Source organism: Micromesistius poutassou (assembly GCF_964030765.1).
Source record: "Micromesistius poutassou genome assembly, chromosome: 13".
NCBI classification, from domain to species: Eukaryota; Metazoa; Chordata; class Actinopteri; order Gadiformes; family Gadidae; genus Micromesistius; species Micromesistius poutassou.
This window is the reverse complement of record NC_140283.1, coordinates 9,864,536-9,889,767: the sequence shown is the minus strand read 5'-3', so window position 1 is coordinate 9,889,767 and position 25,232 is coordinate 9,864,536. Positions and strand designations below refer to the sequence as shown.

General features: G+C 41.8%; 1 protein-coding gene across 11 annotated transcripts in view; it reads left to right on the top strand.

Moving 5' to 3' along the window:
- mical3a (microtubule associated monooxygenase, calponin and LIM domain containing 3a) overlaps positions 1-25,232 on the top strand; it is a 73,684-nt gene that overhangs the window by 9,819 nt on the left and 38,633 nt on the right. For 10 of the 11 annotated variants that reach the window (XM_084477305.1, XM_084477314.1, XM_084477313.1 and 7 more), the window contains exons 1-9: positions 8,005-8,135; positions 18,377-18,812; positions 19,179-19,386; positions 19,890-20,006; positions 20,362-20,463; positions 20,828-20,983; positions 21,328-21,428; positions 22,516-22,773; positions 23,132-23,247. In XM_084477305.1, coding sequence (XP_084333431.1) covers positions 18,531-18,812; positions 19,179-19,386; positions 19,890-20,006; positions 20,362-20,463; positions 20,828-20,983; positions 21,328-21,428; positions 22,516-22,773; positions 23,132-23,247 — 1,340 coding nt within the window. In that variant the 5' untranslated portion in view covers positions 8,005-8,135; positions 18,377-18,530. Of the gene's footprint in view, positions 1-8,004; positions 8,136-18,376; positions 18,813-19,178; positions 19,387-19,889; positions 20,007-20,361; positions 20,464-20,827; positions 20,984-21,327; positions 21,429-22,515; positions 22,774-23,131; positions 23,248-25,232 lie in introns of those variants that run through there. The other variant, XM_084477307.1, reaches the window with a different exon arrangement.

Below are 25,232 nucleotides of genomic sequence, written 5' to 3'. Positions count from 1 at the left end.
GCATGGCTCCATGCATCATGCTTGTTGGAACTAAACCAAACAGAGATGCAATAGGCTCACACTGTTCAAAGTAGGGAAGGGAAGAATCCCTAGTTGCCATGGAAGCTGGCATACTTGAAGCTGAAGGGTGATCTAATCTAGTGCCAGTTAGGCATCGATTAACACAAACATGAACCTGGATCACAGGATCCAATGCAGACACAGATGTCTAGTTGTAGTGTAGCACACCATGATAAGAGGCTAATTCAAAGCTTTAATTTCTCCTCAGGACAGGACCTACTGTGGACATTGTGGGGTGGTCTAAACTGGTATTGAACATGCGCCACTGCCACTGTTATAAAGAGACTTCTGGCCTCCATAAATCCCACCAAGGCTACGCTGCCATCTCTGTGCTCGACATGAGAGAAGCACAGAAAAAGAGAGAGAGAGCCAGCATGTGATATCATGAAAGAGAGAGAGAGAGAGGGCCTCTTTATTTAATTAATACAAGCCTGTTTGTCTATCAGCCAAGCTGCTGTGCAAATGCTTCATCTTAGGCAGGGCTTGTGTCTACATGCTCTCTATAGCATTGTCTAAACATATGAGCAACAGTGCATAAGCTGGTCGCACAGGAGGGATCCCGAAAGTAATACAATATATGATTAAAACAAATATATTATATTATCCTATAGAATAGTCATGTTTTTCTGAGTTAAAAGTTGATTGTTATATAGCCTACATATCATATATCATTTATCGAAATGACACGCTTAAATCCCAGGCCTCTGGGAACAGTGTGGATAAAAGCAAGTATGAATAATAAGGAATAATCTTAAAGAAATCAATCAATCTAATAATAAACAACTTTGGAAAGCTGTCGAAGTAGTTGCATTTCTGTCATGGAAAGCAGCACTGCCTTATAGCGTGAGAGTGGGCATTTTTTTGGGTTACTTCTTTTGTTCAGTCCTGAAACTGAAAATGCTTGTGTTCCAGTTATTTCGAGACATGGCAAAATTCTGCTTAATGATAGTGTTTTAGTGCAGCAGGTCACACCGGTCACAGACACAGAGGGTCATGGTGTGAGAGGCTGAGTGCCACGCGGTCACACCCTGACCATCTCTGCTGTCTCAGCCTCACACAGGCCCCTGCGGGGTCTCCTGGACACACACACTTATATTTAAACTGGCTCCCACTGACCACAGACACAGACACACTGGCCCTGGGCTCCTTGTTTGTCTTTCTGACGATTCGCTTCTTTTCTCTTGTTGTGTTTTCCCTTTCTTTCTCTCATTCTTTCTTTATGCATTTTCTTTTTTCTTTCTTTGGTTCCTTCCTTCTATCTCTGTGTTCCCGCCCAGCTGAAGGGCGGCCTAGCAAGATCAGACCGGGGTTGGTTTACACAGCTATGCTTTTGCATAGTGAGCCCTCCTCATACTGGAGGAAATTAAACGTTCAGGTTACAGCATTGCCTGGGCTCATGTTACCCTAAAAATACTGAAGCGCTGCGTTTTCAATTTTCTGTTTTGTCTAATACCTTAACCCGCCTCTACCGGTGCCCTGTATCTGTTCACTTAAAAAAGAAGATTCAATAAAACTCTTCTTTGTCTTATGGTTGGTTCACCCAGGATCCAGATGTCACGTTGGATATCCAATGCCATACATAACAAACAGAAGGAAATAGGAATAGGATTTGGAACTAAAACCAAATCTACAACCATGACATAATCCTTTCAGTGGTGGAACTGGAGCGGAGAAACCACCGTGTCACAGGAAAACCAGTTGGTCCACACGGTGACATTATAAACATATCCATGCTTGTGTGCAATTTCTTTGTGCAAGCAAAATGTAAGCTCAGCACTTGTGAGGCTGCACATTAAGCTGTAGCGTCTCTCCTTCCTTTTGTATGACGTCAATAAGGGACTATGTGGTTCATGACCAGCATTTAGAATACAGACAGAGGTGAACGCAGATCTGATAGGACTGCTTAGGCCCTACATGATTAGTTATTTGTGTTTACATTATGGTATGGTGTTCTATGCTCGAGGAAAATTCATTAAAGCATGGCACCTGGTTTATATAGCCAGTTATAATCCCCTCTCTCTCTCTGTCTCTGTCTCTCTCTCTCTCTTTCTCTCTCTCTCTTTGTCTCTCAGTACTTTGTCCTCAGTGATCCGTTAAAGGTGGCTGATGGCATGCGATGAGCATTGATGCCGATTAATACCACTATTAATATCTTCTCCACACTCCTCTGTCTAGAGTGGCGGAGCAAGTATATGTTAATTAGCTGTGATGAATTTGGGCAGCAGCCAATGACAGGCTCCAAATATCAACATAAATCATATCTGAGTAATTTTGCCCTGACATTTGTAATTAAACAACTGCAATAGCTCACATTGAATATGAATGATACCATATATATGTTGCATGTTTCCGCTGTGTGGGTGAAAATGGATGGCACCTGTGACAGGCCTGTATGTTTTATTAACATCTCTCATCCTCCTTCTGCCCACTCATGCTATTAAAGGAAGTGCAATGGTTGTATTCTACATTAGCCCTGGCTGCAGTGGCAGTACATTTGAACTTTAACTCGATTCTATAAGGTTTCTGGTATCTGGTGCAACAAATAAGTACCCTAAGTGCTACGATGGAAGGACTGGTTGTGCTATCTGTTTTCTAAATCATTATTTTAGAAATGCAACCTCCAAGCATTTTGGAATGCAGAATAACAGTACATGGGAGAGTTTATGGACAGGTTCTAAAAATAAACATACATTATTAAAAATTGTAAACAGAAGCTATGCTCCTGAGTTCAGTGCCTTCCCCTGTTACAGCATCGGCAGGGGTTACTGCCTGTTCTAAAACGACAGTCAAGAAACATATTTTTACAGTTTGATGGAAAACTTGAAGAGAGTTCAGCACTAGGTGAGCTCTCTGAACCACCCGTTACTCATCACTAAATTCCTCTTTGGTTTGTTATGTGTCTCTGGAGCCCACTAAAAACACTACATACGACAATGCAAATTTCCAATATACGACCCAGCAGAGGCAAACATTGTCACCACACCCAGTTTTGGCAGAGTGGCTTGAATCCCGATTATTGTCATCCCTCAGTGTATGTTACTATGACAACCGAGGAAACAAAACTGGACCAGGATCGTATACACGTCATCAACTGCAGAGCTGAAGTACCTCAGACATGGACTGATTTTAAGCATTGCCTTTACACATTCTCTTGTTCGCTTCCTTTTGTTCCTTTTGTGCCATTTGTTCTCTCTCTTTCTGTTGGCGTGCAAATGTGATGTAGTGCTGCCGTTAAGGGCCTAATACTTAATCATCTTTAATACAGACAAATGGAGAATTAATGGGTGTTCGTGGAATGTACAACTTTCTTGGTTTCTCTAATAATAGTCCTTTAAATCAAAAGTTGAATGTGTAGTAGAAGTAGAATTGGGAGTAGAACAGTGGCGATTTCTCTAAGACTGCAAGGGAAGCTCAGCTTCCCCTAAAATTAAAAAAAATAAATGGTAAAATATATACTGTTTTGTTAACATTTCATTGACTAAAAATGCATTAGAACACGTCCATCTCGAAGACGAGTTTGTTCAGAATCAGCTGCTTATCGCAGGTCGACTGACTCGATTTCCTTCTCATACATTCCCGTAGTGTCACAGTGCATTTGCCTGTTGAAGCTCAGTGTCCATCCAATTCAATGGGGCTGCATAGAACAGCTTTTTTTAGTGCGTTGAAAGTTGACCGTCATTGGATAATGCTGTGATTATGTCCCTCCCACGGACGCTCAGCGTCTCTGGGGGTGAATGGAGGAGTGGGCTGGCCTGGACACTGGGCTTCTGCGTGATGATTGGAGGGTCTGCGAAAGACTGAGTTGCCGTTTGATTGACAGTGATTTTGAACTATAAAAAGTCGCCGGAGCTGTCTTCATTCCTTAGTCCCATCGCGGATTTTGCAAGCGAGTCGAAAGATGAACTGCAACCAATTTCTTGATATTTGCTTGGCGAAATTACTAGACAATTTTCATTGTACATTTCATACAACTAACCCTTATTCACACAATTCCTTGCTTCAGTTTAACATAATTCCCACATTTCCTTGTTCAAGTTTAATATCGTTTTGGTAGTTGGCCATCACTTTGATTCAGGGAGCCTGAGGTCTGAACTTCAAGTCCTGTATTCAGATCGGGACTTGCAGGGTGACAGGGGAAAGCTGTGTGATTTCTTGGTGTTCCTTAAAGACATGGAGTTGGACAGTGCAATGCCTCAGCTTTACAAACTGTTCTTATTAGTGGCAACAATTGGAGCTACATCTGTAGGTGTAGAAAGGAGCTTCTCCTGTTTAAAGCGGCTCAAGTCCTACACCTAACACAATGGACCAAGACCGTTTAAGTAGCCTAGCTCTGCTGGCCATTGAGAGGACACTGGTCAAGTTACTGGAAAAGACAGCTAGTTGGTATGACAGAGCATTTCCTTGAAAAGGAGCATAATTGACATATACATAAATTGACAATTTGTTTGATGTAAGCCGAAAATTAGCTTCCCCTCTTTGAAAGACCAGCAGCCGCCACTGGAGTAGAATAAGTAATATTAGCAATAAGAATATGTATTTTGTCCTCCATTGTTTTGGACCAAGCAAAGGCTATTGTTGTATATCGGACTCAGATACTGGCAAATTATTTGTTTTGTTTATGTTTGTTTATTTATGCCTCTCTACAGATGCAATTTCATCCCAACATTGTGTCCCAGTGTAATATAGATCATTTAAAGCGCACATACAGTGTGTTAGTACGCTCGTAGCTTCAAGGGAAATCACAGCAGCAAATCTGGCGAGTTATAAATAACCTTGAAGTAGGAGAGAGAGAGAGGCATTGCTGTGGTAGGTCCAGCAGGTCAAGCTGCCATATATGGCAGCTCTAGTGTGGTGCGTATAGCTGCTGTTTTATTTCTGCATCCTGGGCCCTGGGTGGCTTAGAGGGCTGTCGAGGCACACTTTGGTCGGTGGCAGCATCACAGCACGGAGCGAGCAGCAGGAAACAGCTGTGCCAAATGTCCACTTCAGTCAGCTCAAGAACACCATATGCAGTCAGTCAGTCAGTCAATTGAGCCAAGTCTACTCCGTTCTGAACTGGCTGTGTCTTTCTCTCCATATTTATTTATCTTTGGAGATTTGACTTCCATCTTGCAGATTTTTTAATTATATATTTTTTTATTTTATTTTTTTATTTAGGGATTTATTTATTTATTGCAGACAGCCGGTGCAAGCATCCCATCCTTTGTGAGCTACTGGGCATGTGACATCACATCATCTGGGAGGCTCACTGACTCTCCCACACACACAGGCAGCCCCTCCCCCTCCCCTCCCCCCTCCCTGCCTCCTCCCGCTTCCTCTGTGCCTGACCAATCAGCACCCAGGGAGTCCTGTGGTCACGTGAGACTTCCCAGTCGGCTCCCGGTTGCTATGACAACATGTGCTGGTCCAGGCAGCATCTTGCTGTGGTAAAGAAGGAGGAGGAGGAGGAGGAGAAGAAGGGAGAGAGAGAGAGAGAAAGAGACTGAAGACAAAAATAAGAAAAGCAGTTAGAACAAGAGAATAAGAGAGAGGGAGAGAGGAAGAGAGGGACCTTGGTTTTTTCCAGCTGCTACCGATTGTTATTATTTTGTCAGTCTAGTCGGTGAGTAATATTCTCCCCTTTTTGTTTATCCTCCACCATCATCATCACCACAGTGTCAATGTCAGGTGCAAGCCATTGTCATGCGTGTCGTTTGATGATGCAGCGTGGCGGAGCACATGCTCTTTGATTCATTTTGCATGAATGAATGACATCACAGTTCCTTTGTTATGCCGGGCATGTGTGCAGCATGTGTGTGTCATACCTTGGTGAGACACTCCTTTGTCTGTCCACACACACACTGTCAGTCTGCTGGCATTGAGCCATGTCCAAATGGTTGTTGACAAACATCAATGGCGTGCCCAGAGGTGGGGGGGGGAGAACCACGGTGTATGGTTCAACCCTGAGAGGTTTGGTAATGTCACAAACGCTTGGAGCCCCGATTGGAACACTGTTTGTTGGGGACATGGTGGGCTGATTTTCTCCTAACATCTAAGCGCTCCCTTTTCGTATTGTTTCTAAATGTCTCTCTCTCACTCGCTACTGCTCTCTCGCTCTCATTCCTTTCTCGATTTGAATCAGCTGACATCCTGATCTCTCCTGCGGGTCGTTTAATTAGGTCAGGTGCTTCTAATTGAAGCTCAGCGACTACCGAACGTGGAACTATGATAATGGAGTAAACTGTTAGTAAGAGGTGTTTTTTACTCACCATCGTTCGCAGTCAAATGGCACATGTAAGGACATAATGAAACACATATATTCAGACATAAAATTGCTTTATTAACAGTGTACTCAAAGACATAATTACAAGCTTACATGCTTTTCTTTACGGATCATCAGTACTTTGTCCTCAGTGATCCGTTAAAGGTGGCTGATGGCATGCGATGAGCATGACAAGATTGCCGATTAATACCACTACTAATATCTTCTCCACACTCCTCCACACTATCATATATTGATAGACTAGTTGTTTCAAAGGAACACACTACCCTAGTCTAAAGGGAGAATGTTTAGCTATTGTGGTTGAAATCAGGTAGAAGTTGACCCAGTAGCATGTTAAATAATTCACATTGTGTGTGTGTGTGTGTGTGTGTGTGTGTGTGTGTGTGTGTGTGTGTGTGTGTGTGTGTGTGTGTGTGTGTGTGTGTGTGTGTGTTTCTTGTGCATCTTTGTAGTAGTGTACGTGTCTGCAGTGTTGTCCTCTCTGTCAAGATATGAGGGACACTAGAGTGTCTGCCTGTTGTGAAGTGTGAGCGGAGGAGGTGGACCGCCGAGTCTGTACCCCTCGGTCGGGTGATAACAGTCGGAGAAAGACGGAGGGCCGAGGGGGTCCTCTTAGCAACGACACAACCCCTGCATGCAACACCCTCTTGATACAGATGCTGCTGACAGCTGTCTGAAATGCTCACTTAGGAACAGATAAGAACCTAATAATATCAAAATGTTATCTCAAGTTTTCACATTTTGAAGGCTGTTGTGGTGCACAAGTTGGTTGGTACATTTGGTACAACAGTGGCTTTGATATTCAAGTGTGGGTTATTTAAGGGCCTGCGTGTTGGTGGTGGTGATGATGATTGCTACACTTACAAGACAACCTTAAAGATTCAGTTACAAAGATGTATATTCACATTTGTGATATGTTGGATTGGCGAAAATATTAAATATGATAGTGATATTGAATGCTAATTTGACAAATGGCAAATAGATCTACACAGTAACATCATATAATATGGCTGATTTGTTCCTTCATGTTTAATACAATATGCATAATGATTTTGTTCAGAAGCAATTGTTGAATACAAATATTCCTATTTGTATTAATTATTGTTTTTTATTTATTATATCTACTCATCACTATTTTATAACTATGATGATGTTGATGTGGTTGGTGACAAAGTGGTAATATCATTAGTATTTCGTATATATGTTTGCCTTGGCAAAGGGGGAGCGAGAGAGAGGAAGATACAATTAGTGGGGTCGGGGGGGGGGGTGGATAAATGTTAGCCACACCATTTACTTTATGTCGCTCAGCCATAAAGAATGATTATATACGCTGATGTTTCGACTGGTAGCAGAAGCACACTCCCATCCAGTAAACGTCACCTTTGAAGCGACCAATCGGATTAAACTGTTAGAACATGCAGACGCACACCAAGTAGCAGCGGGTAATCGAGATTTTCGTTTTGCTCAAAGTATTCAAAATAACTAGATATGAAGCTCAATTAAATTAAGATATTGTCTTTACTACTCTTCTGAAATAGGTTACATTGATAGTTTGACTTTTGTGTTGTCGAAAATGTTTTCTTTTTTTGAAATGTGGCAAAGCACCCCTCTGTAAAGTCAACATGGTTCGGACCGAATCCGCTCTGTCAGTTTCAAGTTGCGCCTAGTTGCTGTCTGGCCTGGCAGGACTAAACAAGCATTACCCTCGAACGGGACTAGAGAACATGTTAGATTCAGGATAATATGTAAATCTGTTAACATGCAATGGAATTCCTATTGACATCGGTGGATATATTAATGTCATGATTCAAAGGTAAGACATATCGATCTTGAGAGCGGTTGATTCGTTTTTGCTTTGGTTTAGGGTCTGTACCCTTTGCACGTTTTGGAATGTCACGCTTTGGTGGTTCTCGTTAGGTAAGGCTCCCGACATTAAACTAGCTGTTATGGAATAAACTACAGCAAAACTTTTTTTAAATGCAAATCCGTTCTTTCAATGCGCATTGTGTTATATAGATCGAATGACGAGCCTGTAAGATGCAGTGGATTGTAGCACAGTGTGCTTTGAATGAATGCAGCTCCTCGGACACAATCCTTTTTTCCTATTTTTATAACACACGATATATAATCAATCGAATTAGCTAAGGTTGTCTACATGCTCTCCGCATATCCCAATTGTGTTTCCAGATGTGCATAGTCTATTCATCATGATGTCTTCCTACTGGGAAACAATTTGACCATGCCATGTTGCAGTGTTTTGAAAAAAACAAAAAACAAAGATACCTGCAATAGTTGTCTCGGACGAACCCTTCTAGTGTGTCTTCAGAGTTCTACAGCTCATTTGACTTATGCACTAGGTTTGCAGTCTTATGTATGCTGTATCTCATTGCTGCCGTAAGGTGTTGTGCGTAAAGATAAGGGGATTTTTATTGCCTAGTGAAAATAAGTCTACTTATGTGGATGCTGTGTATTTGAATATGGACTAACCAGAGTTTGGAGAGTCTTCTGACACTAGTGGAGTTCCTAGTTATGGCCTTATATCTGCTCCTATATCCAACGCTGAGTTATGTAGTCGTTGACCATAGCTTGATTATGTAACAATTCACTTAACGCAGTTAAGTGTTGTTCTGTATGGTCTACCACTCACCCTGAGAACAAAATAAAAACAAGACAATTTAGTGACACATTTAAAAACATAACTTGTTAGCTACGGTGTTTATCATCTGTGTTACTTTGTTTTTGTAAGACGTTATTTAGGCATGCTGTCTTTTATATATGCTTGTATTCCTTGTGTTGCCTAGTAGCATGCTCAGCAATACAATGCCCTTTGACTGTAGTTGACCCACATTGGACCAAATACTTGGCAACAATACCCTTAGGTCAAAAGGAACAATGAAGTTTCGACTTGATGGGCACTCTGGACAAAAGTATTTTCCTTTTGTGTCTGCACCAGGGCTTTTACATATATTGTGATGTTACATGATTCACATGGTTTTCTGCAGTCTCCCAAGCATCACTTGTTCACAGCTGCCATTCATGCTATACTACTATTCATGCTATGGACTCTTTTGAAGGTCAATGACTGCAGTAAGACAGATGCTAGCTAGGAGTTCAAAGCCCTTTGTGGCTCCCTCTGTTATCATAGCTCAGTTTCCTTCCCAAGAGAGTAGGATATGGAAAGGAGGCCGTGGAATAGTAAGTGTCCTTGTTGACTGACTCAACACTAACGGGACAATTACACTGATACGATTCCAACGAATGACGTTTTTCTCAGGATAAACTGGTGCAGACTCTGTCCTACCTGTTGTACTTTCTGGTCCATAGTCCTTGGAGAGTTTGGAGAATTTGCTAACTAATACAAACCGTTACCCACATGAATCACATGCAGGTTTTATAACATACTACTTCTAAGACAATTTTTCCTGGCCCTCACTCAAAGTTCTTCCATTCTTCACTAAGGTGAATTAATAGTACCAGATTAAACACGTTTGTATTTTAATTGTGGCTATGACAGAGCTTAAATGTCAAATCTTTGTAAAAGTATGCGCTTGAGTCTATGCTTTATCGTGACCACATTGAATCACTGCAGGTTATATTGTAGCACACTAACTCAATGCAAAAACATCATAAATATGAGTTAAAGTTTGCCAATGAATTCCTAGTTGATGAATGTATATTGTCTGAGCTCATATTGAGTCCATGATCAATGGCAAGTCGATTCCCCTATGATTGGTCACATAAATGAAAGGAAGGAAGTAAGGTGGTAGGAAAGAAAGCAAGCTATTTGAAATCAGCCCCTGTGGTTGAATGTTATTAAATTATGTGAGTCCTTTTCCAACTACCCCTAAGCCTAACCCAATAATGACGCATCAGAAGTGACAACAATGAATGTATAATTTTAGTAGACCAGGTCCAATGTGCTCTGTGGCCTAAAAAGGACACATATTGGATTCTTATGGTGAGCAGTTAAGCATTCAAAGTTTATACTTTGCAACAGTCGACTACCGCAAGGAATTCACTTTATTGAGCCAACCGACTCCCTTTGGTATGTCCAGATGACACCTCGAAATGTAGCTTCTTGGGATGTGGGATGTGCAACATCATTTGCCAAACACATGCAACCTTTTAAATAAAAGTTTTTTTCAAAGGTATTTACCCTATATTATGTTTGTATCTATGTAAAAAAAGACTATCCTTTGTATTGACCACACCGGGCATATCGTTTATGACCGGTGGAATTACTTGGTTCACTATATGGTTAAAGTTGTAATTAAAGCATATAGTGAATGACCCTTTGTCCTTAGTTGTGCCAACCAATTTCATGTACCTCCCAAGATCTTACAGTAATATGGCTGGTCTGTTCATTCTACCTCATGGTGTCAGAAGTGGGTCACTGTAACAACTGCATTCCTCAGTCCAGTCAAATTGGACTGTTTACATTGAGCCAGTCAGCTGACCTTTGAACAGTAGATTGTGAGTAGCTCGGCCTTATGCTGCACTCCGCCTCTCCATTGAGCATTAACTGCAAAAGCATTATTTGTTTTTGTACATTGTGTGTAGTAGTAGTAGTAGTAGTAGTAGTAGTAGTAGTAGTAGTAGTAGTAGTTTTTTCATTGGCATTTTGAAATGTTATCCTAATTCCAACACCATGACAAAATAAATATTTATTGTATAAAAAGATTAGGGCAGCATTAACAGGCCATGTAGGCCTTACTTTGCTTAAATTATCGGTTGATGAATCCTGATCCATAATTAGTATTTTCTATTGATAGATTGTTACAATTAAGGTAGGCTTATTTGGCCTTTCTATTGCTAGATTTGAATCTATCCTAAACTGCATTAATCTTGTGCTACTTTTACCCTGACTTTTATAAATTACAAACATGTCATCATTGGCATCATCACAGGAATGGGATGAGACCAACCTGTCTCAAGTCGTTTCACTTTCAGAAAGGTTTTTACCCTGCTGAGAGGAAATATTTTACATCTCTCCTGGTATGGGTTTACAACACCTTAGTGCCATTTCTCTCAGCCGGGGAATACTTTATTCCCAAAGAACTAGCCTGCTAATAGGCTGTCAGCCCTTGGAAAACAGTGCAGAGTGGGTATAGTGCCATGCCTTTTACCAGTTTCCACCAGTAGTTTCCAAGTTGGCTTGTTTCAAAGAAAGATAAAAGCCTCATTAATATGCAGGAATAAGACCCCTCTCAGATGGACTATAAAGTGAATGAATACATTACTGAGCGTAAGACCTGTGAATCCCATTTTCCCCAAAATCTTGTTTTGTGAGAAAGTGGTTACTGTCTTGTTTGACGTAGGATGAGCATGGTGTTTGGTTGCTGTCTGATGTTACAGGTCAGACTTTCTTCAGATCCTGAGAAGGTGAAGGGAACTAGAGTTTTTGTGTAGTTACTATAATGTGTACTGGATAGCGACAGTTTCATAAAGGAAAGTTGGAGTGGAGATAGTCTTCAGCTGAATTCAAACTTCTATGCAACCCACGTTCGTAAAAGATCCATGGCCAGACTCAGAGACACGACATGGATCTTTGCAGAAACGCCTGCATTTTAACTTCCACTTTACAAAATCATCACATTAACGTGTACACAAGGAGGCTGTGTAACATTTCAAACCACAAATGAACCGATGAGTAAATCCAGACACAGAAACGCGACACAGTCTGCTCCATTGAAAAATGTACAACCGATGAGTAAATCTGGACACAGAAACGCGACACAGTCTGCTCCATTGTGAATTTTACAAAATGTCATATTTTAAAAGCAATATATCCATGTGATAAAGATTTTACAAAATCATTCAAATTACAAGATATGACATGTAGCTGAAAATCAGTTGGTCTACTATGATTTTTCAATTAAAAATACAGTGTCTGGCTGTTGAAAAGAAAACAAAATTCTTATGTGATTCGACCAATCAGCGACGACTTGCCACGAAGGGCAGCACATTGCTAAGCTCTGGAAGTCATTGACAGGTTATGGGGGCATGTACACTCTCTGAGTAGCGGTTCTAGGCATTCATGCTTGATGCAGAAGTGTGATTCGGGCTTCAGTGGACTTACAGGCTGGAAGGAGCTGTGCATCGTGCTACACTCTCAACCTTCCTCTGTGGCATAGCCTCCAGTAGGGCTGGGCGATTAATCAAATTTTGATTTTGATTTCAGAGTGAAACGATCACCAAACTAATATAATCAAGTTGAAACGATTTTTATTTTTATTTTTAATTTTTTTTATAGAAATTTCAGAACAGCTGGATGTATCTGGACTTTATTTTCTATTTGACCATTTTGTGTATTTTTTTAAGGGAAAATTTTAAAGGTTTTTTTGGAGAGAAATTATGAATAAATGCATCATGTTTTCAAACTCAAAAATAATCGTTTGAATAATCGAGATTTCAATATTGACCAAAATAATCGTGATTATGATTTTTTCCAATTTTTTCGAGCAGCCCTAGCCTCCAGTGACTAGGCACCATGTGCACCCTCTATGATGCCATGCACAGGCCACAGTTTAAGTGTCTATGCTCTGTACCAAGTGACGAGCTCAACCCACAACGCTTCCTTTCTGAAAGGCCTTTTATTCTTGATGTTCCCAGACCTTGCAGTGTCTGAATGTCCACCACTTGTTTACCATCTGAGCTGCTCCCAGCCGACCCACGCAACCAAGGATTAGTGAAAGTTTGTGTCACAGGATTATAGCGGTTACTGCTGGCTGCTACTGTTACATTTTCTGTTCTTGCAAATGCTGAACTATAGCCTCTGCCCTCTTTTGTAATATTTTCAATGTTGGCACAGCAAAACTCTTTTAAAGGGCAGCAGTATTACACAAAAATGTTTGGATTATTGGGGCCATTAAACAATAACTACATTTTCAAGATTAGACATCTGTAGTTTGTTCTAGTGTAATTTGTTTTTATTGCTACAGCCATCCCTCAGTTATTTGCGAGTGGAATTGCTCTGAGAATATTGGGTCTGATTGACTGCACACCGTTGAGCTCTTTTTAGATTTCCCGTTGGTCACAATCCAAATCTTAAGTCGCTCTTTGCGAAAGCCCCTAAAATGTGTTTTTGTCATTATTATAGCCTAGCTAGGTAAGGAAGGACAGCTGAAACATTGTCTAACTTGAGTTTTTCCATCGCTGCCAAGAATAAGATGTACATGCCAAAAGCTTGGAATGTATTGTGTGTGTTTTTCCCAGTGTATGCATTGAGAGAAGTTGTACGTTTTGGCTTGGCTGCTTGATATTCTGTCCATCATGTATTGCTAAATGTACAAAAGTAAAAGGATATGCTCTAACATGATTGCTATGTGCTGGAAAAAATGTGAATCAATCATCACCTGAAGTTGATGTTGGGAGGTCGTTGAAGGAAGTGCTGTTCATTATTTTATTTTTCTACAGAAGGGCAACATAAAACCAGATGGGTTCATATTTTTGCATATCTAAACAGGGCTAATATGCCACCTGGTCAGGCTGTGTGCTACTTGTTCCTACTTCCTTGTTTTCACTATGTATTCTCATACCAATGCCAAATTGTGTTGCCTCTGTGGAGGCATTGATCATTGATTGCACTCACAGTTCCTACAGTGGTTAGCTAGGCTGTGAGTAGCCTTGCCTGAGAAAATATATGTGTTGGCACAGCACACACAATGTGGCTGAGGATTCTCGTGTGATAGCAACGCAAATGATTGAGAAATAGGCAAATCACAAAATCCCTTGTTGTAGCCAAATCAGTGTTATGATAACTCTGCAGCCTGTACTTTGGACAGTATAATCTTTCCATAATGAAGTGAAACAATTTATTTCTCTGACTTTCTGCCAATCATGTGTGAAATATATTGTGCAAAAGGTAAAGATGGCCTTTCCCTTCTTAGGAAAACGTTGGTAGTGCTAAAAAATGTTCAATTATTATTCATTGTTCAAACAATCTTTTGTTAATCCACTGTAGACTGCCTTATCAGATGTCGTTCATAGAGAATTTAACAATGTAATAAATACTCGCTGAAAAGTGCGTAATAGAATGTCTTTCGATGCAGAAGTTCGAATGTTTTTTTTGTTGACCATTGTTATTTGATAGTAATGTGTGAAAATAAGATTTCACCAGCATGTGAACCCTACAAATTGAGGTAGCCTTATTTGAACCATGGTTTACAATGTATGTGTAAAAGATTTTAATGGATAGATTTCAATGGATCGTCATGAGCCACTGAAATTCCCTAATTCAATAGTTCTCAGATTCAGTCTAAAGGCCAATTTATACGACGTTTTCGGCCGTCCGACTTCAGCTAGAGATAGAATTAATTAAAATTAGTACACTGATTTACACCGGCAGCGTTTTACGCCCGTCTCACGGCCGACCAAAGCTTAACTTACGCTTCACTTCTATTTTCAAGTGTTTCTGAAGCGTCTTGGTTATGATGTTATCTGATGAATCTTGAAAATATAGCGAAATAAATGGCGGAGGTGTGAATTGATACGCCTACGTTACGCTCACATCTCTCTCTCGCCTGTGGTGTAAATTCCCCTTAAGACTTCAATACAGTTGAATCAAAACAAATTGGCAGGACTACAAGGCAGACTAGGGCTGCTGCAGTTAATCAAAAGCCTGTGGCAGATCTACAGTTTAACCATTGCGCAGATTACTTACATGAGAAGTTCAAGGCTTCTAAGTTACCTACCTTATTAAGTAATGTCTGTCTTGACCACAGACGAGGTAATCTAGATATCGACTTTAATTGGCACAAGGACCTGGATGAAAACCTAAGGGTTAACATTAGGGTCTTACTGTACACCTGGTATACCAGCTATGACAGGCTACTTGGTACTGTCTTTTGAGAAATTGTTGACTCATAACTTCCTACATTATTATGAGTAGTGATCGACCGATATATCGGCCGGACAATATTATCAGACGATATTTGCTTTTTTTACGTGTATCGTATTGGCCCATATTTTTTATTTTATTTTTATTTTTTACAATTTTTTTCCCGGCATAATTTACAGACAGTTCAATAAATGTTCCTTTGTAAAATTGAGACTTGTAACATTTGTTATCATCATTGTGTCATTTTTATGATGTAAATTGAAGGAGCAAAAGCAGTATCGGCTTAGCCTGGAAATCCAGACACACATCCAGAAAGCTGTAGGGTCTGGCAACGAGTAATGAAAATGGCCCAACTCGATCCCTAATTATGAGTGTTTTGTTTAGCATCGCTTGTTGATTCTGGCAAATATTCTATTTGCCAGAATCAACAGACACAATTTTACCAAGCCATGAAAATGTAATGCATTGTTATTTGTTTTGTTGTAATCTTATCTCTGTTTCTATTACACAAAGGAGAAAGCAACCTTTATCCACCACTTCCTGGCTTGATAAACCTAAAAACATTTGTCAGTATGGTTGTTTTTAGATTGCAAGGCAATTGTTTACTCCAAAACATCACATGCCGATACCATGCGTAGACTAGATGGGGTGGGGGGGGGGGGGATTTATGTGACTGAATGCAAACGCACACTTTTTTCATGGGGAAAATCCTATAGCCTTTTCAGATGGCATTTAGTTGAAATGCAAAGCTTTACTAAAACTCGTTTGATGTAATCGTATTATAGGGATTAGCATTTGGCTCTATGGATTATATACAAATATTGTCTTAATTTTTACTGTATTTGTTTTTTCCGTTTTAGAATTCTGTGAACAAGCACATCCTTACCTCTCGATTGATTTAGCGTGATTTGAATTGAATTGAAGTTTAACTGCAACATTTCACTTTGTTGCTTTTGTAAGCCTTAACTAATAGGAAGATAATCCTAATTGTATTCACAGACTTTATGTTATCAGTCCTGATCATCATTCTCATCATTCTAACCAATTATGTTATGGGATGTTTGATTTGTGTAAGATAAAAAAAGAAGAAGAGATCTGAACCCTTTTTTTTATTGTTATTGAATCAAGTTTGTGGCAGAGCTAGACCATGCTCTGCTCTTCAGTACATTTTTCTTCCAGTCATCGGGCCTCATTGACTGAGGTGAAGCCAAACTCTTAGCCTGGTATTTCCACAGCAGTGGGGAAGGCAGGATGTGAAAGAGAGATGCAGCTGACCTCTGTACCTGCATCTCTCTCATCATACTGCCACTGGGACTTTGAGTTTCCGTGACCTGAGCTAGCTTTCACCATAGCCTACAGGAACATCCACGCACCACACACTATACTTCAAGGAGCCTTGCATGTACATATTTGTTTTATGTTTTTCCTTAAGGCTGTGACACAATCTAAATAACATTGACTAGCATTACAAGAAGACGGGAACAACATTAAAGTTAATTTGTATTCATTGAGTCGTTGTTGGCACAACATTGCATGATATCATGCGATGATTTATGTTGCAACCTTCTAGTTTTCCTCTTCTCAACTATCTGCTATTATACTGTACTGGATTGCTGCCCTTTCCAGTTAAGACACGTTTCTGCTGCCAACCCTTGCAGGGTAAGCAGCCTGACGAGTCTTTTTTTAATTCACTTCAGGTCAGGTACAAGTAGAAGGGTGTCTGTCTTTATTTCATTGTGGTCATTTTAGAACAGGAACACACAGGAACACTTACACCCCTACAGGACTAGGGGTGTAACAATACACTCATTCGTACCAACATTTTTCGGTACGGGTCTAACGGTTCGATCTGAGTTTCATTTCGGTACGTACCGAAACATTTTATTTTATTTTTTTATTTTTTTGATCCTCAATTGTATTTTATGTATTTTCATTTGTGTAAGTCATTTGTTTTATACAATGTAATAAATCAAATCAAAATCCAATTGTTAAAAAAACAAACTGCTGTACCGAAAAAAATATCGAACCATGACTTAAAAACCGAGGTACGTACCGAATCGTGACTTTTGTGTATCGTTACACCCCTAGTAAGGACAGTACGGTGGAGCATATTCCAGTGCCTTTGCTGGAGTTTGTCCTTTGATAGCCACTAGCAAAGTAATAGACTTCCTAGTCACAGGAGAGACAGTTGTGGAGCTGGACCTTAATGTTATTGGAGCAGTCAACATTTTAACCACTTGGTTGAACTCTGACTTATTTCACTACAAATTATTTAATGCTAATTTCTTAATTTCTTTTTTTCTTGGACTGCATTTATTGTCATCAAAACTGTAGGCCACGTTTCAAGAAAAAAACATCCGGGCTTCCTATAGACATTTGTTTTTATCGTTTTCTTCTTGTTCTTAAGTTTAAGCTTAAACCACAATTCTACCTTTCAATTCTACAATAGGCAATGAGAACATAGGGCACATATACAAAATAGGTTTAAATGAGATGGATAATAGTTAATTAGAAGATTCCTTCCCCCACCATGTATCATCTGCAATGGTTTTAACGTTGCCTCCATTCAAATCTTTTGACCCACAAATGTTTTAGATAAAATGACTGGAGTCCAGACTAATTGCATTCCACTGGATTCGACATGTTCTGGTACTTCCTGTTGAGCCCGGTGTAATCCTGTCACTTCCTGAGTCCAGCAGCACCATTCCTAGACAGATAAGGAGTTGCAAAGGTTACATCAACTACAATGAAACTCTGTAATGAGCCCTACAAGATAACAAACCTTGAATGACCTATCTTTTATCATGAAATACTTCCCTCCTGGTTTACCTCCTTTTGCTGGGGTTCTGGAGACTAGAAAGATCTGGTAGTAATTATTCAGGTTAAAGTTGTGATCTTCTGTCGAATCAAATCAACCTTTTGGAAGAGAAATGTATTGTATTTCACCACACAGCAACACGGAAGCTCTTCATTGGTTTCAGTGTTTAAGTGGTTTACCGGTTTTGGGCTTCCTTTGTGGCTTTGGTTAACATGTTTGATCATGTAACTACTGCTAGTAGGCATCGAAGCAAACATTGACACATTTGGAGATAAACTTGACTTACAAATCTTCCTTCAGATAAATCATCGAAAAATAATTAAACCACTTCATGAACTTATGCACCTTACCTTTTACAATTCTCAACGTTCCTCTTCCCTTCTTTTTCCTCCTCCAGGTGGAAGCTGCTTGAGGCTGGCAGTTAGACGACCCTCCCCCATCGTCGGAGAGGCGGTGTCGGGGCCGGTGTGAGGGCCGGTGCTGGATCCAGAGACCCCTTGCCAGGGGGGGGGTTGCAGGGCCCTCACCGCCCTGCGCAGTGAGTCTGGACCATGGGGGACGTGGGCGCTGGGGCGGCGGGGGGCGGCGTCAAGGTGATCCGCTCGCACACCCTGTTCGACAACTTCGTCCAGGCCAGCACGTGCAAGGGCACGCTGAAGGCCTTCCAGGAGCTGTGTGACCACCTGGAGCTCCAGCCCACCGACTCCCGGGTCTTCTACCACAAGCTCAAGTCCAAGCTCAACTACTGGAAGGCCAAGGCGCTCTGGGCCAAGCTGGACAAGAGGGCCAGCCAGAAGGAGTACAAGAAGGGCAGAGCGTGCGCTAATTCTAAGGTAGGCCTCCTGTCCCGTATAGTGAGGAAGGGGATTTAGGGTCGTCTTTTTGACAAGCCCCGTTTTAAAACAAGGCGTCTAAAGTTCATTGTGTTTTGTTTTGAGTCACAAACAACTTTTGTGTACGGGTCGTCATTAGTTACTTTCCTTTTTGTTTTCAGTTGTAAGTCTTTTTGGGTGTGATTTGAACAAAGCAAAATAAAACTACTCAATACTGAACATGTTATGTGTCATGTCATGTCATGTTCTGTTACGAATAGTAACCCAGAAGACAATGAACACAACTGGTCTCAAGTCACCTTAAAATCTTTTAAATACGTTTCATCATCATCATCCTCATCATCTTCTTCCCCATGCATCCCCTAGTGTCTGATCATTGGTGCGGGGCCATGCGGCCTGCGTACTGCTATAGAGCTGGGCTTCTTGGGGGCCAAGGTGGTGCTGCTGGAGAAGAGAGACGCCTTCTCCAGGAACAACGTGCTCCACCTCTGGCCCTTCACCATCCAGGACCTCCGGGGCCTGGGGGCCAAGAAGTTCTACGGGAAGTTCTGCGCCGGCGCTATCGATCATATCAGTGAGTGGACGTCTCTCTCCGTGCTGCCGTTTACTATTCCTCTTTATTCATATTCATTTATATTATTAATTCAGTCATTTAGTTGAAGTGTTTCCCAATCTTTTGGTCTCTAGTTCCCCCCATGGCCCTATAAGTGTGTCTCAAGCCTCCCTGCCTTGACACGTCATCGCAGATGTTCTGCTTTTGAACTAATGTTATCATATTATAATTCAAATTCATTTACACAGACGTCATTGAATTACAGGCAGACACTGGTGTACTGAAATGCACCACCATTCTTCTGGAAACCCTTACCACTAGACTACATACAATTTGTGCCTCTGCTACAAATATTTGGATAACATTGTAATGCAATATCCCGTTTTGTTTGAAGAACCAAAATCCAAAACAGCTGCATTCTGTTTATAAGGGGATTATGATGATTGGGTGGATAATGTTGTTTCACGGTCATTGTGTTACTGACATCAGTCCCGTGTTTCGGGCCTCCTCTCGGTGTGCTGCAGGTATCCGTCAGCTCCAGCTCATGCTGCTCAAGGTGGCTCTGCTGGTGGGCATCGAGATCCACGTTAACGTGGAGTTCAAGGGCCTGATCGAGCCCCCCGAGGACCAGGAGAGCGAAAGTAAGCCTGCTCCGGGTGACGACATGCCCTTTTAGCTGAGCGACTCTTCTTAATCGCAGTCCCAGTCTTAAAGGGATTTACAAAGCACCGTTTTAGTGACACGCCCTAACCCTGAGGGTAATAAAACCACTAAACACCAAAACAAGGGAGGAACACTTAAAGGCTCTGACCGATTAGTCCAGAAATAGCAAAAATGCAAGTTAGTTGGCGTGTCACCATATTCTTCAGAAAGTCTCCAGTACACATTGCTCCAGCATGCGTTGAGATCAATTGATGGCAAGAAAAACCTGTGTTTAACACTTAATGATTGACTCATTTCTGACTGCTGACACACTGATCAATGCTGTGATCTCAGAGATAGGCTGGCGGGCTGAGATTAACCCCAGGACACACCCCGTTAACGAGCTGGAGTTTGATGTCATCATCGGGGCAGATGGAAGGAGAAACACCCTGGCAGGCAAGTCGGTGTGCGTGTGTGTGCGTGTCTGCTTTGCATCGTTATAATGTTCTCTTACCCCTTTTCTTGTTCTTCCAAACACAATTACTTGAACTTTTTTCTAGGGGTGTGAGCTTTTGGTAACTCACGTTTTACATGCCATTAAAATTCTTGGGGGTCACGATTGGATTCAAAATCAATTCTCAATTCATTAGACATGTAAAAGGAAACTTGTCTTAGGTTTACAATTTAAATAATATAACCTCATTTTCTTACACCCCTACTGCTGGCAGGCTCATTTAACCGTACAACCTTAACTTCCTGGTTCTCAACGTTGAAGTCATCCTCTCTGCTTCCCTCCTTCTGCTTCATTTCCCCTCCCTAGGATTCGCACGCAAGGAGTTTCGGGGCAAGCTGGCCATTGCCATCACAGCGAACTTCATCAACAGGAACACGACGGCGGAGGCCAGTGTGGAGGAGATCAGCGGCGTGGCCTTCATCTTCAACCAGAAGTTCTTCCAGGACCTCCGAGAAGCCACAGGTCTGCCCCATCGCTCCAGAACACCCGTCATTAAGATCCCTATCCCGACGACTTAAGCTGTAGAAGAAGAAGAAGAAAAATCTGCATTAACCCTCCAATTAAACAGTTGGATGGCAGCTCTCCCATTGGAGTTCACTGCTGACGTTGCATGTGTCCCCAGGCCTTTGTTGTGTGAGCTCTAGTCCATGTAATTGCCCCCGTTGTCAACTAATGATGGCATTTACAGTTGGCAGTCACACAGCAGTCTGCGAAAGCCAATGGGAACAGAGGGTGAATTGGTTTTTGAGCATGATGGTAACAATGCTTAACTCTCTCTCTCTCTCTCTCTCTCGTTCCTCCTCAAGGGGTTGACCTGGAAAACATAGTCTACTACAAGGACGACACACACTACTTTGTGATGACGGCTAAGAAGCAGAGCCTACTGGAGAAAGGAGTCATCCTGCATGTGGGTGATCCATTACTGGCTTTTCATAGGCTTTTATTCCCTCTTTAGAAAGTAGCCTATGTGCATGTGATAGTCAGACAAGGTCTGTGTTTTTTTTTTGCAGTACAATGAACACCAACTGCCAAGTCAAGCACAATTTACTCAGTGTTCATGTCCTTCGTCAGCCCACTTTACTCAGGAAATGAGTGCATTTTCTGGATTTTCTGTTGGTGCTTTTATATCTTTAGGCTTTCTTTCTTTTTAAAGGTCACTCAGTTCACTGCTGTTTTTTGTTGGTTTTTAAGACACACATTTTTCTTGAAGGGGTTTAAGCAAATGACTTTCCTCCTGTGCGCTGCCCAATTTGAAATTACATCTTTGGGGGATTTCTAAATGGTTAGAGAATAAAATAGTTGCTAAAGCACCACTTAACCGGCACTCAATTATCTCAAAGTTAGCATGCCTGGAACCCTTGGTCAAGCCTTGGGTGACTTTGTGTCTTCGCCTCTGTCTGTATGTCTGTCTGTCTGTCTGTGTCTGTCTGGAGGTCAGGAACTAGCAATGCTACACCAAATGTTTTTCTACCTTCCCTTGAGGAAGTTAAACTTTATACAGATTTATTTTAGCTTTCTTTTTTTTTTTTTTACACCAGTTGAATGTTTTCCGTTGGAATGAGTGGGGTCAGGGAAGGAGACGTTTTGGAAGGTACTGGTACCCGGATAGGCGGTAACGCTTCAGTCCCTCAGGCAATGTGTCAGTGTTCATTCAGAGCTCGGCCATCCGTCCGCCCACAGACCCACCGCCACCCTGGTCTCATTCCCACATCGCAGCCCAGGGACCAACGGGGAAGTCGGAAATAACCGTGCCATCACTTTTTCACGAGTAGCACTTTGAGAATGTGCTTGACATTTTTGAACTTTGAAAAATGCAATGTATTTCTCCTAATCCACAGTGCTGACTACAATTTTGCAAAATTGCAAGTTTTGAGGTTTCGTTGGACACTCAAGGACAGAATCCTCGAGGCATCCCATCTGTGCACGAAAAAACAAACTTCCTCACCGTTCATCTTCTCCCCAAGTCATCACACGTTATCTGCTCGTACCTCCAGGACTACGCCGACACGGAGATGCTGCTGTCCCGGGCCAACGTGGACCAGGCCGCCCTGCTCTCCTACGCCTGCGAGGCCGCCGACTTCTCCACCAATCGGCAGCTGCCCGCGCTCGACTTCGCCATCAACCACTACGGCCTGCCCGACGTGGCCATGTTCGACTTCACGTGCATGTACGCCTCGGAGAACGCCGCACTGGTCCGGCAGCGCCACGGCCACAAGCTGCTGGTGGCGCTGGTGGGGGACAGCCTGCTGGAGGTGAGCGCGATGACGCTCCACGTCTTGTGAATAGGAGGGTTTGGAAGGCTGAATAAAGGGATGACGTATGCCATATGTTGGACGCTGTTGTCTTACCGCACCGCGACTTAGCCTTATGAGCCTTGTGCTCAACTTCTGCATGCACTATGAGTGCATGATCTCAATACACTAGGAGTGTGTCTGCTTGTTCTGCATAGTCTGAATACATGTCTCTGCTACATGGCTATTGGGGTAAAGAGTAAAACAAGAGAAGCCGCTTCTCCCAAGGTGTCTCTTTGGTTTGGTTGGACTGTGAATGTGTTTGCTGGTTGAATAGAAGTCATTTAGTGTTTTCTTGTTTTTTCTTGTGTTCCTGCAGCCTTTCTGGCCAATGGGGACGGGCATTGCCCGAGGCTTCCTCGCTGGCATCGACTCTGCCTGGATGGTGCGCAGCTGGGCTCAGGGAAACAGCCCCTTGGAGGTGTTGGCTGAGAGGTGAGTGAGGCGAGAGTGGATATACCCTCTCCCCCTCCCCCTGTTCCTTCCATCTTATGAAAAAAGACGCACGCACATACTCAACCTCCACAACACACTAAAAGTACTTTAAGAGGAAGTATGTCTGTATTAGGTCTGTGGCGTCAGTTGGACTCTTTGCTACTAATGAGATCAGAGGCTCTCTTGAGTGCATCGTGGTATACTCAGCTCTGACTTACAGCCCCCCCCCCTCCACCACCACCACCACCACCATCACCACTATTCCATCTGTATTCAATTTACCATGAGCCTTAACCTCTGGGTTATCTCCTCCTCCGTAGTTGTAGGTTTACATCCATTTGGAATTCAGTTGTAGGCGGCACCAATAGAAAGTAAACAATAACATTCTTTTGTTAGCATGGCTGAGAGTGGAACCGGAAGAATCCATTAACTAGGGCTGTACTCGAATCAGAGTCAACGGGTCATTTTCTGGTTCATTTTCTATAACAGTGTCCAGCTTTACGCGCCATTACGGTAACTCGCTGAAGGGACCAGGTTGAAGTGACTAAAACGATAGAGCCAAATGGATAAGTCCAACTTTAACATTAAAAGAGAACCAATGTAAAATATAACGGATGGATTTTTAATAAATAGTCACAACATCATTTCTGGCGTTGTTTGGTCAATTTGGCAAATATGCATAAACCTGCTAATATGGATACATCTGCAAACATACTGTAGATTAACCATATTCACCAAAATATGGATGTACAGTGTATATCCATATAACAGAACAAGAGGTGGCGGGCCACTAGGACGCTACCTCCTGTCCAGTATTTAATAGTTAGAAAGTTGCAACCCTAGTTGCATACAGTAAACTGTGTTCAATCCAAGACTAGGTTACCAAGTTACCAGCGTGTCCTGATATTTTTTAAATAATGCTTAGGATTATTTTGCTGTTGCAGAACTTGCCTTTCCAGGTTTGTTTTTTAATATGTTGGTCTCATTGGATGTCTCATGAAATGTTTCATTGTGAAGAATTAGTTGTTTTGTAATAATTAGTGTCTCTTTTCCATGATGACTGTGACTTTCCTATATATGTTAAGCCTCTATATCCTGTTTGGATCCATTATTGTAAGGCATTTAAAAAACCTGAGATTGTTGGACTGCGAGAATGTACGTTGAACTGAACAATCATTCAACTAGTTCACTTTTTAGGGTGCAGCCCTACCCTGAACGCTTAGCAAAAACTGGCAATGTGTTGTTTATGTGTTGTTTGGCTGAATATGTCCAGCATTGAAACTCTTTTTATTATTATACGGTCTTCTATCCTAGCAGTTATAAAGTGTTTATTATTATAACTTAACAAGGTTAGGATGCCAGGGTTAGGTCTTGGCTCAATCTCAAATCCGCCACCATCATTTAAGAGCTCTGCTCTCAGAATCTGACATCCTAACGTCATAAAATAAACACTTGAAATGGCAACGGGAAGGTATTGTACCCTGGTATGGTACGATACCATCTAAGGAGCTGTACTTCAACCACAAAAGTAAAACGGTACAATTATTTTAGACCGCTGTAGAACTAACAACATAATATGCAAAATACTGCCAGTTCTATAGAGCTATGGTTAATATTGTTAAAAAATGCTAAAATCTCATAGATGATAGATGACAATATTATTATAATATTTTATAACTGTGTGTTCACACCGCACATTGAAACGTGTCGCGGGGTGACACGTTTCAATGCAAAGTGAACGTAGAGACGTGTATCGGGCGAAATTTGTCGCAGCAAAAACCTGCGACAAGATTTAATTGACGGGGTGAGTTTTCCCAAAAACGGGCGGGCGCGGTCACGTGGATTTGTCGCGCGAATGAGCGACAGATTTCGCAGAAGTTGAAATATTTTAACTTCTCTGTGGCATTCGTGTTGAGACAGCCAATCAGTGTTCACTCCCTGTGGGTAACGTGGGTGAAGTAACGTAAAACAGTCAATCACTGCAC